The following is a 16,325-nucleotide window of genomic DNA, read 5'->3' as shown; positions in this document are numbered from 1 at the left end:
AAGTGATCAGTAATATGAATCCATACTCGAGAAGATTAAGTCTCTTAAGAGACTGCATTTTTAAATAAAGGATACTGTGCAATGTGGTGAACCTAAGTAAAAGAGGGAGTTTGATAAGTCATATGGGTGTCAGTTTTCAAAAAATAGAATATTTAATATTTTACATTCTTAAATAAGAGTTTATGACTTAATAGCAAAGTACAGTTTAGTCAGAACAATTATTTGGGCCCCAAATAGTGTTGTTTAGGTATTTCGCTCTATATTGCTCTAATTTAATCTAAGGATGGATAGATAAATTTTTGACTATCTACAGGATTAGATGGAATATATATATATTCCATCAAATAATATCAAAATTAGATAACAGAAATAAAATTGCATCCCAGAATATCTGTACACCAGATACTTTGTCAGGAAGAATAATTTTGACATTATTAAAATAATTGAATAATTATTTTATTAATTATAGGACTATTAATTAGAAGTCTATTAATTATAGACTGCTAATTATAAGAATAATTAAAAGACACAGATGAATATGGTTCTTTGGAAATAAGATTTCAAAGATGAAGTAAAATTTGTTAAATTGCTTCATTACTAAATCTTCTATTTTGCCTAATGCTTTATTTATAGTATTTAGTTAAGAGGTATAGCTGTTGTGTGTTTTTATTGATTATTTCATTGAGTTTTGAAAAATCACATTGTTTTGCTTTTTATAGATCATAATTCTTAGCAGCACTTAAAAGCTACATGAGGCTAAATATAGAATGCCCATTTTTCTAAGTAGCAAAAATGATAATATTAATTTTTTCCTTGCAGTTGTCCATTGCAATTAAATATAATAAAATGTAATTTAGTTTAGTAGTTTGGCATCCCAGTTTTGCTTTTATTCTTTAGTATGTTTTTAAATATATTTTGTTCTTTTAAAATTTCACCTATTTAAATGTCTTCTTACAAAACAAATTGAATTACTTTTGATTCTAGTGCATCTTAAAAACACACCAAAATGTCAGCATTTCAGGTGATTTTCTGATAAGAATTTGCAGGTTACATTGGTGTAGATACATAATTTATGTAACATGGGTGTCAGTTTTCAAAAATAGAGTATTTAATATGAAATATAATGTGATAACTATTACATAAAGAAGGTATTATTCAGTTAGCCAGAGTAATATGCTTTTTTCATGTAAAGAATGTTATACATTATAGCACTTTCCACTAAATAAATGAGTTTATATCTAATGCTTATGTTACATGTAGTATGTTAGAGAGTGTTATGGGAGATATGCCTGTAATAGTTTGAAAAGAGAGTAGCCATGTCTCTGAATCATAAGAATCACAGCATGTGACAAGTGGGACTAAGATATTAAAATACCATGAGACAGGCTAATTTCTTTTCTGGATTGCACTTCTAAATATTTCTACAAAGTTGAGAATGGAGTAGAATGTCTTGAAAGGTATAATATAAATACTGATCTTTGAAAATGTCTGCAATGATTTTTTTTTAAATTGAGTCTTAGGCTTTCAAAGTATGGTTTTGAGTCTCATTCAGCTGCTATAATGAAATGGTTGTAGTGTAGGTTCCTGTTATATTAAAATTTAATCCAAATAGAAAACTCTATTGTGTTAAATGTCCTGTTGATAGCAATAAAAATCTAAACTTTGCTCTTTTCACCCCTTTTAGTATCATTTCTGAAAATTTGAGGTATATTAACTTAACATTGATTTATCATGGCCTAAAATAACTTTGGTGTATCTTAGCAATTTACATTGTGTTGAACTTTATAGACATGTAATATAGATTTTCATCTGAGAGCTATACCTTGTTTTAAAAATATTGTCAGTTTATATTAACAAAGCTACAACCAAAAATCATGGTCATGGTCAAAAGCAAGGATTACGAAGATAGTCTGTATTCTGGAAAGTGCAGACTCTTGAGTACAATGACAGTATTTTTCTTCCAATTATACATTCAGGAATGGAAAATAACCACAGGTTATATCTGTGGACATACTATTCTACTTAGATTTAAATTTGAGCCAGAAACTCATTTGTCACCTGATCACTCTAAGCTCTCTAACTGACAGGCCGTGATGGCATTTTGGGTCCTTGGCAGTTAGTGTCTGTTTAAAGTGAGTCTCTGATAATCCCTGATTGGTCTGAGTATTCCTTTTCTCCAGTGCACGATCACCCCAGCAAATGCTGCCGGTCCTTTGAAGAGCAATTGGAGGAAGATTTACAAGCAAGGGTCAGCACATTTTTTTCTATAAAAAGTCTGATAGTAAATATTTTAGTGTTTGTGGGCCATACAGTCTTTGTCTCAACTACTCAACTCTGCCGTTGTAGTGCAAAAGTGGATGTAGACAATATATAAATCAATGAGTGTGGCTGTGTTCCAATAAAACTTTATTTACAAGAACAGGTATCAGGCCAGATATGGCCTGTGGGCTAGTTTGCCAAAAGCAAATTTATACTATGTAGTTGTGGTAGTGTTGCAAGGTCGTTCTTCAAGGGGACTTGGCCTACCCCTTCTATCAGTGAGCTCAGATCTTAACCAGCTCAGGTCTGTGCATTTGAAGCTGAGAAATGAATAGCATAATAGCAAGCACAATGAAATAAGTAGAATGGACTACATGATTCTACTTTGCCTCGTATTTACAATGTATGAAAAAGGCCTTACTCTGCTGACTAGAACGTTTTTTTTCTTTTGCTCAGATTTATTTAAAAAATAGAATGATTAATTCTATATCTCATGCTAACTTGAACTAGTGTTATTATTTTTAAGAAAGAAATTATAGTGGTAAAATATTCAGAATGTTGAAAAAAATGTTCTTGCATAAGAAAAGATTAAGTCAGCAAGAATATAGCTAATAAACTATATGGGGAAAAAAGTCTTTCTTTGCTGAGCAGAGCCTTTTTCTCTGGCCCCCCTCCCCCCACCTCTATTTTGGAATGAAATGCTTAACTCTTTTATTTACATTTCATTAAAAAATTATTTTAAATAAATGAAATTAGAGATAAAAACACTAATATAACCAATATTATTACATAGTATACTTAATGACTAAGGTATTTGGCATATAGCTAGTCATATTTTTTGGGGTATAACAATGACTTTTCATCTTTTAGCAAATGGCCTATAGTAACTACTTTGGTTGTCTTATTTGAAAATATCTGCATCACCCAAACATTTTTTAAGACAAATGCTTCCTTGGGTTTCGGTCCTTTGAGTGGTTACTAGATCAAATTCTTGATTATGTTTTATTTCCATTCTGGGGTGGGAAGAGGTAGGGAGGAGCCATAGCTGATTTTTCAGTTCCTCTGCCTGGCTATCTATTAGGTATTAGTAATTCCTGTTAACTCTCTCATTTCATCCTGCCTACTTCCTACAGAAAATCTTTCCCTGGCCGTCTACCGAAAATAAACATCATAGTCAAAGTGCCTATGAGTAACTAATAGGAGATAAGGAGCATGTGGTTTTAAAATGCCTGCTTGTGATGTCACTGGAGTCAAATTACTTCCTTTGACTTGTTAATTTACTAAAGAGAAATTGGTATCACCTTCATTTCATCATTTGGTTCTTTGGAGTTTAATTTTTATATTTGTTTATTTTAAATTATTCTTTACAATAAGAACTGTTTGCTTGAGTCATTTGTTCTAGTTTAATGTATGTTTTCCTTAAGTGTAATTTCTCTAATTTAGCTTTTATGTTATGAGAAGCTTGATACCTGGTAGGTGTCTCTGGGGAATATTGAATAGATTAAACACAAGTTAAATTCCTGCTTTGAATCACATTGAAGGTGGTGGTGGGAGAACTAATACAAGTAATTTAGGAACACAGTATTTGACTATAGACCCTTTTGAGGTATGGGATGGAAAGAACTGTAAACAGATGTTGAACTCTTTGTTAGTAGGTTTGTTTTTTACAGTATTATGGGTGTAGAAATTCAAAACTATTTTAGAAGTGTTATAAAATTGAACAGATGAGTACTGGTTTTGGGATTCAGGGTTCTCGTTGAGAAGGAAGGAGGACACAAATACAGAATGGAAGAAGGCAGTGAGGTGGAATGGATTAGAATTTTTGAATAGGTATATGTGTGCACACACATACAGGTATATGAGAATATATAAATATATGTATATAAGTGTGTATGTGGGTGACACACACACATACACACACACATTTCCTAGTTCTGTCCACTGACAAGACCTAGAAGCAAAGACACTTCGGTAAGGATGAGTATATCTAGCACCAAGATATTGCTTTCTAATCCCATTCCCCACTAAAAAGAATCAGACATCCTTAGAGAAATGGCTTATTCTAGGGCTGGGCAGGGAAGTTGCAGGATGACCCTAGAACATCTTCTTAGGCCAGAAAGTAAGAAAGTGCTCAAAAAAAAAAAAGAGCTGGGGAAGGCATGTTGAAAGGATACAGGAGCCAATTTAAAGGGACTCCACTGGCCAAATCTAGGACAGTGTGAGTACCAAAATAATCAAGGACAGTAATGAATTGTACACCTTGATAAAAATAGGAATCCATGAGTCCATACTGATAATAAATGGGGAGAAGAGGTGATTTTGCATTTAGTAGAATGTTGATTGGTAAATGAGGAGCGAGTCCTGGAGCTGGAAAACATTTTGCCACCATCATGGTAAAGATTGGTCAAGCGAGAATAATTAAGGGATGCTAAGTCTGGGGGAGAAATTTTTGTGAGAAGCAGGATATTTTTATGGTTGTAAATTGCCTTTCTATGGATTGCTTATAACTTGCAAGGGGAAAAATAGTAACTATTCAGTTGAGAAATTGGATAACCCCGTGACTGGCTTATCAAAATTAACATCAGCGGTGAGGAGAAAGTAGACAATACGTGTTTCAGTTACCTGGTATTCTGATTGTGGCTGTATAACTTGAATCATAAGGAAACATTAAACAAATCCCAAATGTAGGACGTTCTATGTTTTTATAAAGAGGGTCTGTATTATTCAAATATGTCAGTGTCATAAAACATAAACAAAGTTGAGGAATGTATACATAAAATTGTTGCATACAATTTCAGGAGGTCAGATACTACCTGAAGCAATAGATACCTTTCAACAAAAGTATAATATATCTGAGAAACTTGCCTTCGGTGCTTCTTCACTAACTCTTTCCTTGTTGAGCATTTGTTCATTTATGCCTTGCTATGTACCACACCCTGGAGTATTATTCAGTGAATATTTTCTAAATTGAATTTCTGAATTCAAATCATCACAACACTGTTATAAAATTAATTTTGGTAATTTCCTACCAAACAGGCCTTTACTTATTATGGAACAATTCACAAACACTTATGCCAAACATTAATCACTTAAGGTCTTTTTATTTTTCTTTCCCTTATGAGGAGGGAGCATCTTCACTTTAAAATGATGCAGTACAGAGGGAAAGACTATCAAGTGAGTAAGAAGAATCTGGGATGGCTGAATTTGAGTATAGTAAGGAAAAATAGATTTGAAGTCCATTTAAAAAATAGTTTTGAAATGTTTTAAATCACTTAAATAATCATAATATAAGGCATACTGGAATTTAACAAAAAGGAATGCTTATGTGACAGATGGAGATTGACTTAGGCTGTTACTTAAACATGTGAAGCTAGGAATAAAAGTTGCTTTTTGGAGCCTGAGGTTGGAAAATTCCAGAGTTTAGGATTAATTTGTGAAAGGCATAGCTTTGTGATTGGCCCATCAAAGTTTAAATATTGTCAAAATCCTATGGTGGTAACTTCAAGAAGAAAAATTTTTAACTTTTCAACCAGACACATTTCGTTGCTTTTTGTTTTTATTCCTACTTTTATTGAATTTTAATCAGAAAATCTAGCCTGTAAAATCTCTACTTAAAAAAATTTTTTTAACTTCGTCTTTAGCAAGCATTGTATAGTGACTTTTCTTGATATTTCTTGGACATCTTGACAGCAATATTTCACTATTTGAGGAATGTAACATTTTCTCTGTATTTGTTAAATTAAGGTTTTTAAAAATTACATTAGTGAATTCCTTCACTCTCTTTACTGGTTCTGCCCCATATAAGAGGTGTTTTGAAGCCTGACATTATAATCAGGTTCTCTTAGTGTAACTAATACCTTTATATTTAGATGCTATGTTGTTTGATATGCGCAGATTTTACAGTTGATATTTCTGCCCCTAAAATCATGTCTTCTGTCATTATATACTTCCTTATTTTTTTATTGCCTTTAACCCTAAGTTCTTCCTACTCTGATGCTAATATTGCCTTTTCTCTTTACTTTTTCTTGAATTTGCTGTGTATCTTTTTGCCCATCCGTTTATCCTTTTTGTTTCACTGAGGTAGTTCATGACTAAGACTCTCATGCTGAGATCCTCTGGCTTGGGACATAGGAAATACATGATCACACAGACACAGGGACCAGTCATCGTTACACATGTGCAGTGCAACTGTGCATGTTTGATGACTAGGCCTTTTATAAAATCAGTTGATGATGTAGCAGTGTGCAAGGTAGATGTTGGTTGTTGAACCTGGAAGATGGCTGGCTAAAGACAATTTTTTTACGATCAAATTAGATAACTTTTCTAGAGTTTCATTCTGGAGATACAGGAATTATAGAAAGCTCGTAAGCCCTTCTCTTACCTTTCCATCTAGCACTTCTCATGACTTGCACTCTGGACAGTTTCTCCCACATTGCTAAATGAGCAAACTAGAAGAAACTCCAAAAGCTGCATTCTCTGAGTTTTCCTGATTTGATAACATCTTACTGAATCCTGTAGATATTTTTTAAGAATGTAGTGGTAAAGTATGATTTGTATACAGTCAGTATATTCCTTCTCTTTAAACATCAAACCTAATCCTATGTTGAACAAATTCTATTCCTTTGTTTGAAGTTTGTTCTTGAAAATTGATTTGGTTTTATTTAATTCGATCTGTGGTCTTTTGTCTGTTGTCAAAATTAGTGTGCTAAGGTATTTGGTTTCATTCTTTCTACCTTAGTTTGTATTTATTATTTATTTTACCTACTTTTTTTTTCTTTTTAAAAAAACTGTTTCTGTTTGATCACATTGGTATTAATTGCATTTTCCTCCTTGTTAACTTGGAAATTATATGTTACTTTCCCATTATATTAATGGTTACTTTCCTTTCCCTGCATTCTTAATCAGATATATATTTCTCTATTATTATTTGAAAATAAGATACCAACTATTTCCCCTACCAAGATGGTCTTTTCACCACCCGCCCCCAGCCTCCATTACATAAGAAACTTAGAATACTTTCTAAGGTTTTACCCTGCCTCTCTTTCTCCAGATGAAGTCTTTGCAATGTTTTTATTCTCATCACCCTTCCCCCTAGGTTTTGTTGGAGCATTTAATGGAACATTCTCTCCAATCTAATCCCTACAGATATAACCGAAACATCTTAATAGTTTTGCTTCTAGGCTATTTTTTAGAATTTCTCTTGTAACCGTGCCTGTTCCTTTTATTTCAAGAATATGCATTTTGGATCTTGTACAGGCATATTTCAGAGATAGTGGATTTGGTTCCAGACCACTGTAATAAAGCAAATATTGCAATAAAGTGAGTCACAAATTTTTTGGTTTTCCAGTGGCTATAAAAGTTATGTTTATACTATACTGTAGTCTATTAAACGTGCGATGGCATTATGTCTAAAAAAACAAGGTACATACCTTAATTAAAAAATACTTTAATGCTAAAAAATGCTAACCACCTGAGCCTTCAGCGAGTCATAATCTTTTTGCTGGTGGAGGGTCTTGTAAAAAATTCAGTATCTAAAACAAAACCGTCCCATTTGCAACAAAATGGATGGACCTTGAGAGTATTATATTAAGTGAAATAAGCCGGACAGAGAAAGAGAAACACCGTATGATTTCACTCATCTGTGGAAGATAAACAAACACATGGACAAAGAGAACAGATTAGTGGTCACCAGAGGGGAAGGGGGTTGGGGGTAGGCATAAGGGGTGAAGGGGCACATATATGTGGTGATGGACAAATAATAATGTACAACTGAAATTTCACAATGTTATAAACTATTATAACCTCAATAAAATAAAAAAAATGCAGTATCTTCGAAGTGCAATAAAACAAGATATGCTTGTACATTTCCAGTTAGTCTGTCATTATCTAATTTAAATTTAACAGCATTTATGTATTGCAAGATGCATTGCCTACCACTTCTCCCTTTCTTTCATTTTCCCTTTCTTGTTCAGATTCATTTGTTCTTTGGATAGTCATTTCTTGAGTATTTCTCTCAGATGGGGCTACATGGGTTATTACTCTGAATCCTTGTGTATCTTGCAGATAGCTCTCCTTCTCCTTACAGGTTAATTGTGTCTTACCTGAGTAAAGAATTCTTGAGGTGCAGTTGTTTTCTCTCTTGTTTATTGTCTTTTGGTTCCAGTGTTAAGGCTGACAAATCTCATGTCAGTGTGATTCTTTCTCCTTTCTTTATGGGTTACCTTGTTCATGTTTTTCTTTATTGGCTCGTTGAGGCTGAAGTGTGGTTGTTGAAGTGCTGTAAATGGTAGTGGTCCATGCAAGAAGAAAGAATGTGTGTTCTTTATCCCAGTGTATCAGTTATATAGAGGCTTCCAGTTCCCTGCACTGAGTAGCTAAGGAAAGCCTCCCCACTTCCTTACCCTGTACATTTCCATCTCAGGCCTCAGACATTTGCAGCCTTAGCCCCTAGTGGCCCAGGAAGGTCAGGCACATCACTTTGGGCCAATGTTCACTTTATCTCCAGGATTTTCATAGGTTTCTGTGGCGTGTGCTCTTCCCACAATTTGGTAATTTTCAGTCTTCCTCTTGGGGCTTTTCCCAGCCTGTCGAGGAGAAAGCCACAAGTCACTTCCCTTGCCAGGAAGCCCTCAAATTCCATACCTCGCTTTTGCTCATACCTCAGCTTAAAAGGCTGATAATTTGGAGTTGGATATGAGGAGTCAGACATGCCCTGTGCCCCAGCCGCTGGAAGTCAGCTCAAACTGCTATAACAGAATACCATAGACTGGGTGGCTTAAACAATGAACATTTATTTCTTACAGTCTGGAGGCTGGAAGTCCGAGATCAGGTTGCCAGCATAGTTGGGTTCTGGTAAAGGGTTCTCTTCCAGCTTGCAGACTTCGAGTTGTATCCTCACATGGCAGAAAAAGAGAGAGCTAGATCTCTGGCCTCTTCTTACAAAGGCACTAAACCTATTCATGAGGGCTCCACCCTCATGACCTAATCACCTCCCAAAGGCTCCACCTCCAAATACCGTTACACTGGGGATTAGATTTCAACGTACGAGTTTTGAGAGAACACAAACATTCAGTTCCTAACAGGGAATAGAAATTTTCTTTATGGTCTACTACTGTATGTTTTAACTTCTATTTGTAATCACCCTTCAGTTTGTCAAAGGCCTTTTAAACCCATGTTCTCCTAAATGTCTGACTCTAGAGTGAAACTGTCTCTTGAGACTCCCATGTGTAAGACAAGAAGCTCCTTGTGCTACTCAGCTACTCCGCTACTTCTCTTGCTCTGTATCAGTTTAATCTATGATTTTAGATATAAATCATGTGCATTGTGTTTTTATGTTTTCTTTGTATATCTTTGAAGAAGTTTGTTGGCATTTATATTTTAATTATATAATCAGATTTTTAATAGTTATTTAAACTCCTCCCTATTGGCTCTGGTGCTCATTGATAGTCATTTCATTCCTTGACTTTACTCTTTTGTCAGAACTTTTCTCTCAGTTCAAATATATTTTCACACAGTGTTTTTAAGAAGTATGCTTATTTAGTATTTCTTCATAACTGGAAACCTTTTTATAATGGTTTAGTTTGAAAAAAAAATTATTACCTTAATGTTAGGGGGAAATAAAAGGTTACATTACAACAGTTGTCACTGATTCGTGTTTCTATTAAAATCCTAAAAAGTTCATTTGAAATACTAATTCTGTTATTTCTATTTATTTTTTCTAAGAAACTTTTTCTTCAGACTGTGTAAAAAGACTTTTTTTTTGCTTTTAGAATCTTGCTAATGTCTTTAGGTCATCAGAAATCTTTAGATTGTCCCTAAAAAGTAGAGGATTTCAATTTACTCCTAAAAATATATTTATCTTTCTAAGTTTGTATTGAATACGTAAAGGAGAGTTATTTTCCAAGGCATTACGTTAGTCTACTTCAGAAACAATTGTGTTTGTAATAAAAATATTACTAAGCCTTAGTAAAATGAAACACTTATGTTGTAGTTGAATGGCTTATATTTGATGTAATTATTGATGGAATTTAAAAAATTAACAATTTGTTATTGTTTGCTGTATTAGGATTTGGCCTGATGTATTTATGAAGTTACTCTATATTTATTTCTAAATACCCCAAGTTCAAATTCTTATTTATATCTTAAGGGTGAAAGGAGGAAAGAATTGAGCTTTTTAGCCACTGTGCATTTCTCAGTTAAAATCAATTATGGAATAAATTAAATAGCTCTGATTATTAAAATAATTGCAAAAATAATTAGTGATAAAATTATATCCTTTTAACTTGCACAGTCTGTTTTGAACCAAGCCATTTAATTTGGTTTAAAGAGTTAATTATGACAAGAGGATATTTAATATCCTCTAGCATATGACAGCTTGAAAATATAAATATGGTAATTTATTGTAAGAAGAAGAAAGCTAGGACACATCATTGTTAATGCAGTCCTTTTATCTCTGGAAAATGGAACTCATATTAAGCCTTGAATCTCAGGGGAGAGAATATGGGAGGAGGGTATGGAAAGAGCTCATTTTGTTCTTTGTGTACATCAGAAAACTATCTTAGCAAACTGAACTTCCAAGTGTTGAATAATAGGAGAGTAGGAACAATTATAACCCAAGATTTTTGCAAAGCTACATGTAGTGGTAGTGCTGGTCGTTGTTTTTAATATCTTAATTTTATTATATTGGCGCCTGTTATTTATGACCTTTGTTTAAAAAAATTGTACTTAATTGTAGGAAGCGCATTCCAATGTGTAATAGCAATTTAAGCTTTAGGTTTTCTAAATGCCCATATACTATACGAGCATTGTCCAATGTGAACCCTACAGATTTAACAATTATATTTATAATAAATTACCACCTTATATTCTTTTTAATTAGAAACCTCTATCAACTGGAAGTTTTCTGTATCTACAGCTCAAAGATACTTCACATTCATATTGATAAACAGAGGACATTGCAGGTTTCAGACAAGTTTTCAGTTATCAAAGGAAGTCTAGATTATGCATCTTTTTAAAAATGTACATTTTATTTTCATTTAATTGTTTGAAAATTGACAGTCTAAATCACATATAAGTTAACATGTTAGTATCAAGCAGTTTTTATTGACCATTATACAATTACATGAGTTCCTCAAATATCAAATTGACCTCTTTTGGGTAGTGTTTTAACTTCTATAAGTAAAGCTGGAATATGTATTATTTAGATTTAAAAATTGCTCAGGCATTTAAATACGGGTTTATTGGAGAAAGTATAGACCATATTATGTGGTCTCAAGGGAGTTTAGAATAAATTAACTGTAAATTACATGAATTCATTACTAAGAAACAAAGACCTTTATTCATCTTTTTCAGAATCTAATTTATAAAAAAGAAAAATAATTACTATCCTACTTTTCTTCCATTTGCTTTTAGTCTTTTAGCATAGTAAGTAGCAGTGCTAGTTATAACTGATTAATCACTACTCAGTAAGCATTTATTGAAAACCATATATGTGCAAACCATGTTGTTAGGTGCTAGGAATAAAAAGATGGATAAGCCCTACTCTGAAGGTGTGAGTAGCTTGCTTGACTGGGGAGACATATGTAGATAAACATCAGTGTGACAAATGCTTTGCTATCAGTGTGAATGAAGTACTACAGGAGACCAGACAATCTTATATTACATATAAAAATATTTTAATTGGTAGTGTATCACAAAGAAGGTTCCAAAGAAGATGGTTCATTTGAATAGAACTTTGTAAATACATAGGCAAGGCATTCAAGACATAAAGTATAGTCTGAAAGAAGTCATGAAATCACATGGAGTATTTATTGAATAACTAGAGTTTAGGGAATTGGAGATTTGAATAAAGTAGGCCAGTAGTAGATTGTGATAGATCAAGAAAGCCAGAGTGAAGAATGAGGACTAACCTTGGAGAGTTAGTAAAGATTATTTTAAAAAAATTGATGTTATCTGTGTTTTAGAAAGTAACTCTGGCTAGAAGGTATAGATTGCCAACATATTCCAACAGTTTCAGAAGCCAGAAACCAAAAGTCATCTTTGTCTCCCTTATCTGGTTATCCAATGAAGTCCTGTCAGTTTTCTTCCTAGATATTGCTTAAACCTATTGGCTTTCCCCTGTTCCGTAGACATGATCTTAGTTCAAACCAGCACTATATTACCTGGACTACTGCAGTAGCCTCTAAGTGGTCTTACAGTACTACCCTTATTCTCACCTAGTACATTGTCTGACATTAGTAGACATTACTAGAACTCTGCCAGCTTTTCTCTCCCCTTTTGGTTAGTGTTTGCCTGGTGCAGTAGGTTAAATTGTGTCCCTCAAACACGTACGTTGAATACCCTGGTACCTGTGAATGTGACCCTGTTTGGAAATAGAGTCTTCGTAGGTGTAATTAAGATATAAGTTAAGATGAGGTCTTATGGAGTACGGTGGGCCCTTAATCCAATATGACTGATGGTATAGGAGGAGATATAATAAGAGGAGAAGAAAAAACGGAGATACATGAGGAGAGAATGCCATGTGATGATGGAGGCAGAAATTAAATTGCTACAGCTATAAGCCAAGGAATGCCAAGGATTGTCAACAAACCACCAGAACCTAGGAAGAGGCAAGCAAGGATTCTCTTGAGGGAGCATAGCCCTGTCAACATGTTAATTTCAGACTTCTAGCCTCCAGAACTGTGAGACAATGAATTTCTGTTGTTTTAAGCCACTCAGTTTGTGATACTTTGTTACAGAAGCCCTAGGAAACTAATACGCCTTGTATATATTGTTTTATCCTTTAACTTTAATCTTTCTCTTTCCTTATATTTTAGATATATCTCTCATAAACAGAATTTAGCTGTATTATTTTTTGTTTATATTTTAACAGTCTTTATCTTTTAAATTGGGCATTTTATTTACACTTCATTAATTTTAATTAGTCATATATATGAAATTTTTTTGCCATCTTATCTTGTGTTATTTTTCCTACCTTTTCTGTATTTATTTTTTTTGCCTTCTTTTATTTTGATACTTTTTTTTCTCGTGGTTTTTTTCTCTGCTCAATTTGAAATTTTATTCATCTGGTTGTTACCCTATAAATTTTAGCATGCACATTAACTCGGTAAGTCTAAAGTTGACATCTTTATCTTTCTAAGTAATGTACTGCAATTCTGATCACCCTTTTCCAACTTATGTGTTGTTGTTGACTTTTTTCTATCTCTTTTATTAAAGCCCACAAGACATTATTCCTTTTATTATGTACAGACAATATTTGGTTACTTTTTCTGTTTATTTACAAATTCTTCTGTTATGCATTTTGTCTATTTTCTCAGACTTTCTATGTGGAATTACTAAACTTTTGCTGGTAGTTATATCCTTTAACATTTCTTTTAGGCTCTGCTGGTAGCAAATTCAGTTGTTTTCATGACAGTCTTTATTTTATCCTATTCATTGGACATTGAATTTAAAGTAAACATTTATTTTTCCTTTAGTGTATAGGAGACTTCATTCCAGTGGCTTCTGAATTTCATTGTTACTGTTGAGAAATCAGATGTCAGTATAATTGTCTCTTTTGAAGGTAACTTTTCTTTTTGTTTACTTTTTTTGTGTGTGAGGAAGATTAGCCCTCAGCTAACATCCATTGCCAATCCTCCTCTTTTTGCTGAGGAAGATTGGCCCTGGGCTAACATCTGTGCCCATCTTCCTCCACTTTATATGGGACGCAACGACAGCACGGCTTCACAGGCGGTGCATTGGTGTGCGCCAGGGATCTGAACCTGAGAACCCCAGGCCGCTGAAGTGGAGCACGCGAACTTAACTGCTACGCCACTGGGCCGGCCGCCTTTTTGTTTACTTTTAAGGGGTAATCTTTGTCTTTAGTATACACCATATTCACTATGATGAGTCTAGGTATTGATTTTTTTTTCCTAACTGAAATTTATTGAGCTTCTGGAAAATATATTACAGTCATGTGTTGCTGGGGGATATGTTCTGAGAAATGTGTCATTAGGCAATTTTGTCGTGAGAAATCATAGAGTATACTTACACAAACCTAGATGATATAGCCTACTACACACCTACTCTGTCTGGTCCTAATCTTATGAGACCAAGGTTGTATATGTGGTTCATCATTGACTGAAACATTGTTATGCACTGCATGACTGTATATTGTTTTTCATCAGTTCTGAACATTTCCTGCCATTGTTTATTCAAGTATTACCATTGCCTCATTTCTTCTCTCCTCTCCTTCTAGAACCCTAATTGATTTGTTTGTTAAATAAATATTGAGCACCCTCTATTTTTTGTAATTTAGATGTCAGCAAGGACCTCTTGACTTGAGTTTTAGATAAAATTGGTTTGACTCCCATACCCCACCATCACCACCACCACCCTCAGTTATATGCCTCGTGGAGGTCCAGAGTCCAAGATACTAGCAAATCTCAGGACGGTGCCCTTTCTCTTGGCGATCTCTTTCTGGGCTTCTGCTTCCTAGCCTGATGTCTTTCCTCTGCTTTGACCCAGATGAGAAACTCAGCACTTTCCCCACATAAAGCAGTAGTAGTGGTAAGTTGTGGTGCTTTATTAAATTTCAAAACTTCTCTGTGACCCCTAATTCCATTTTTAGTTTTTCAGCAATTCTAAGGTGCACATTTGTTTTTTTTTCACATTTTAACATTTTTAGCATTTTTATCAGGATAGTCTTTCAGTCAGTGGTATCTATCTTAAGTTGGTTTCCCTAGGAAATAGATTCTGAGGCAGAAATTCACATGCATGTTTATAGGAGAGTTCTCTCAGGAGCACCACGTGTAAGAGAGTGACAGAAACAGGACTCGTTTGAGGGAAAAGTTGAATTGTGGTGCCCTTGCAACAGAGTGCTGAGCTGATAGATGGGAAGCTCTAGAACTGAGACTGTCCTTCAAAATTGTCCCTAATTGAGATACAGGATCTGGCCCGTTGTACTTGCGTATCATTGGATACCGGTAACCATAGGGAAGGGTCATAACCTTGGGTGAAGTGGCTCCCTTCAACTGTGGGCAGTTCCCAGAGAGTGACTCAGCTGTGAGCTGTCAGCATCCAGCACTCCTGATACCTGGGGGATCAGTGCCTCATTTCTGGAGAGGAGAGATCTGGTAGCCAACCATAGCATCCACTACATCTGTCACTTAGCTTTTCATTTCTAGTGGTAGATAAAATAATTGTGGCTCTTACAATCAATAGCCTCTTAGATTCGATGAAACACGGTACTTGCAAGAAAGATTTAAAGGTTGTATTGATAAAATCTGTTCAGGAAAACAGAATGAAAGATCTGTCTGGTTTATCTATATAAGCCATATGAAAAGTTGTACACTTTCATTCAGTCATTCAATAAAAAAATTTTTTTTGAGTAATGACCACATGTCACATGCTATTTAGGAGCAGGGCTATATAGCAATGACTATAAAGAGAAAGTCCCTGCATTATAGATCTTACATTCCAGTGGAGGAAGACAAAATAAACAAATAAATATGTTATGTGTCGGGTGGTATGACACTTCCATAGCTATGGTTAACTTGATGTTCACCTTAGGTTGATATTGTGTTAATATGAGTCTTTGATCAAGAGTTTGTAAGGGCATGCTGGCTTTCTTGATTAAGGTATTACATCACTAAGAGTTTCCTGCCTCAGTTGTGGAAATTAATGAGCCTTTTACAGATATATTGCCAAAAGCTTTAGGATTGAATGAGGAAGTATTTTTGTGTAATATGGTTCATAAACTTGGTTTGTGTACATGTTATTAGATTTTGCCATTTTGCTAGTTCTGTCGTGAGGAACGTTATTATTAAAAAAACATTATTGGGGCCGGCCCGGTGGCGCAAGCGGTTAAGTGTGTGTGCTCCACTGTGGCGGCCCGGGGTTCGCCCATTCGGATCCCAGGCGCGCACCGTCTCACTGCTTGGCAAGCCGTGCTGTGGCGGCGTCTTTTATAAAGTGGAGGAAGATGGGCACGGACGTTAGCCCAGGGCCAGTCTTCCTCAGCAAAAAAAGAGGAGGATTGGCAGATGTTAGCACAGGGCTGATCTCCTCACACACACACAAAAGAACAT

At 34.6% G+C, this 16,325-nt stretch overlaps 1 protein-coding gene across 3 annotated transcripts in view; it reads left to right on the top strand.

Annotated features, from left to right (window-relative positions):
• The window catches only part of RNGTT (RNA guanylyltransferase and 5'-phosphatase), a 304,153-nt gene that overhangs the window by 193,669 nt on the left and 94,159 nt on the right, over positions 1 to 16,325 (top strand). The window contains exon 14 of one of the 3 annotated variants that reach the window (XM_087443867.1): positions 2,181 to 2,248. The exons of the other annotated variants lie outside the window; for them this stretch is intronic. Coding sequence (XP_087299993.1) covers positions 2,181 to 2,217 — 37 coding nt within the window. The 3' untranslated portion in view covers positions 2,218 to 2,248. The remainder of the gene's footprint in view (positions 1 to 2,180; positions 2,249 to 16,325) is intronic. 3 annotated transcript variants of the gene reach the window in all.

The sequence above is a fragment of the Ceratotherium simum genome, chromosome 19 (assembly GCF_057802395.1).
Source record: "Ceratotherium simum simum isolate JZ-2026a chromosome 19, ASM5780239v1, whole genome shotgun sequence".
Taxonomy (NCBI): Eukaryota; Metazoa; Chordata; class Mammalia; order Perissodactyla; family Rhinocerotidae; genus Ceratotherium; species Ceratotherium simum.
The sequence above is the reverse complement of the archived record's forward strand: the minus strand, read 5'-3'. Positions and strand labels throughout refer to the sequence as shown.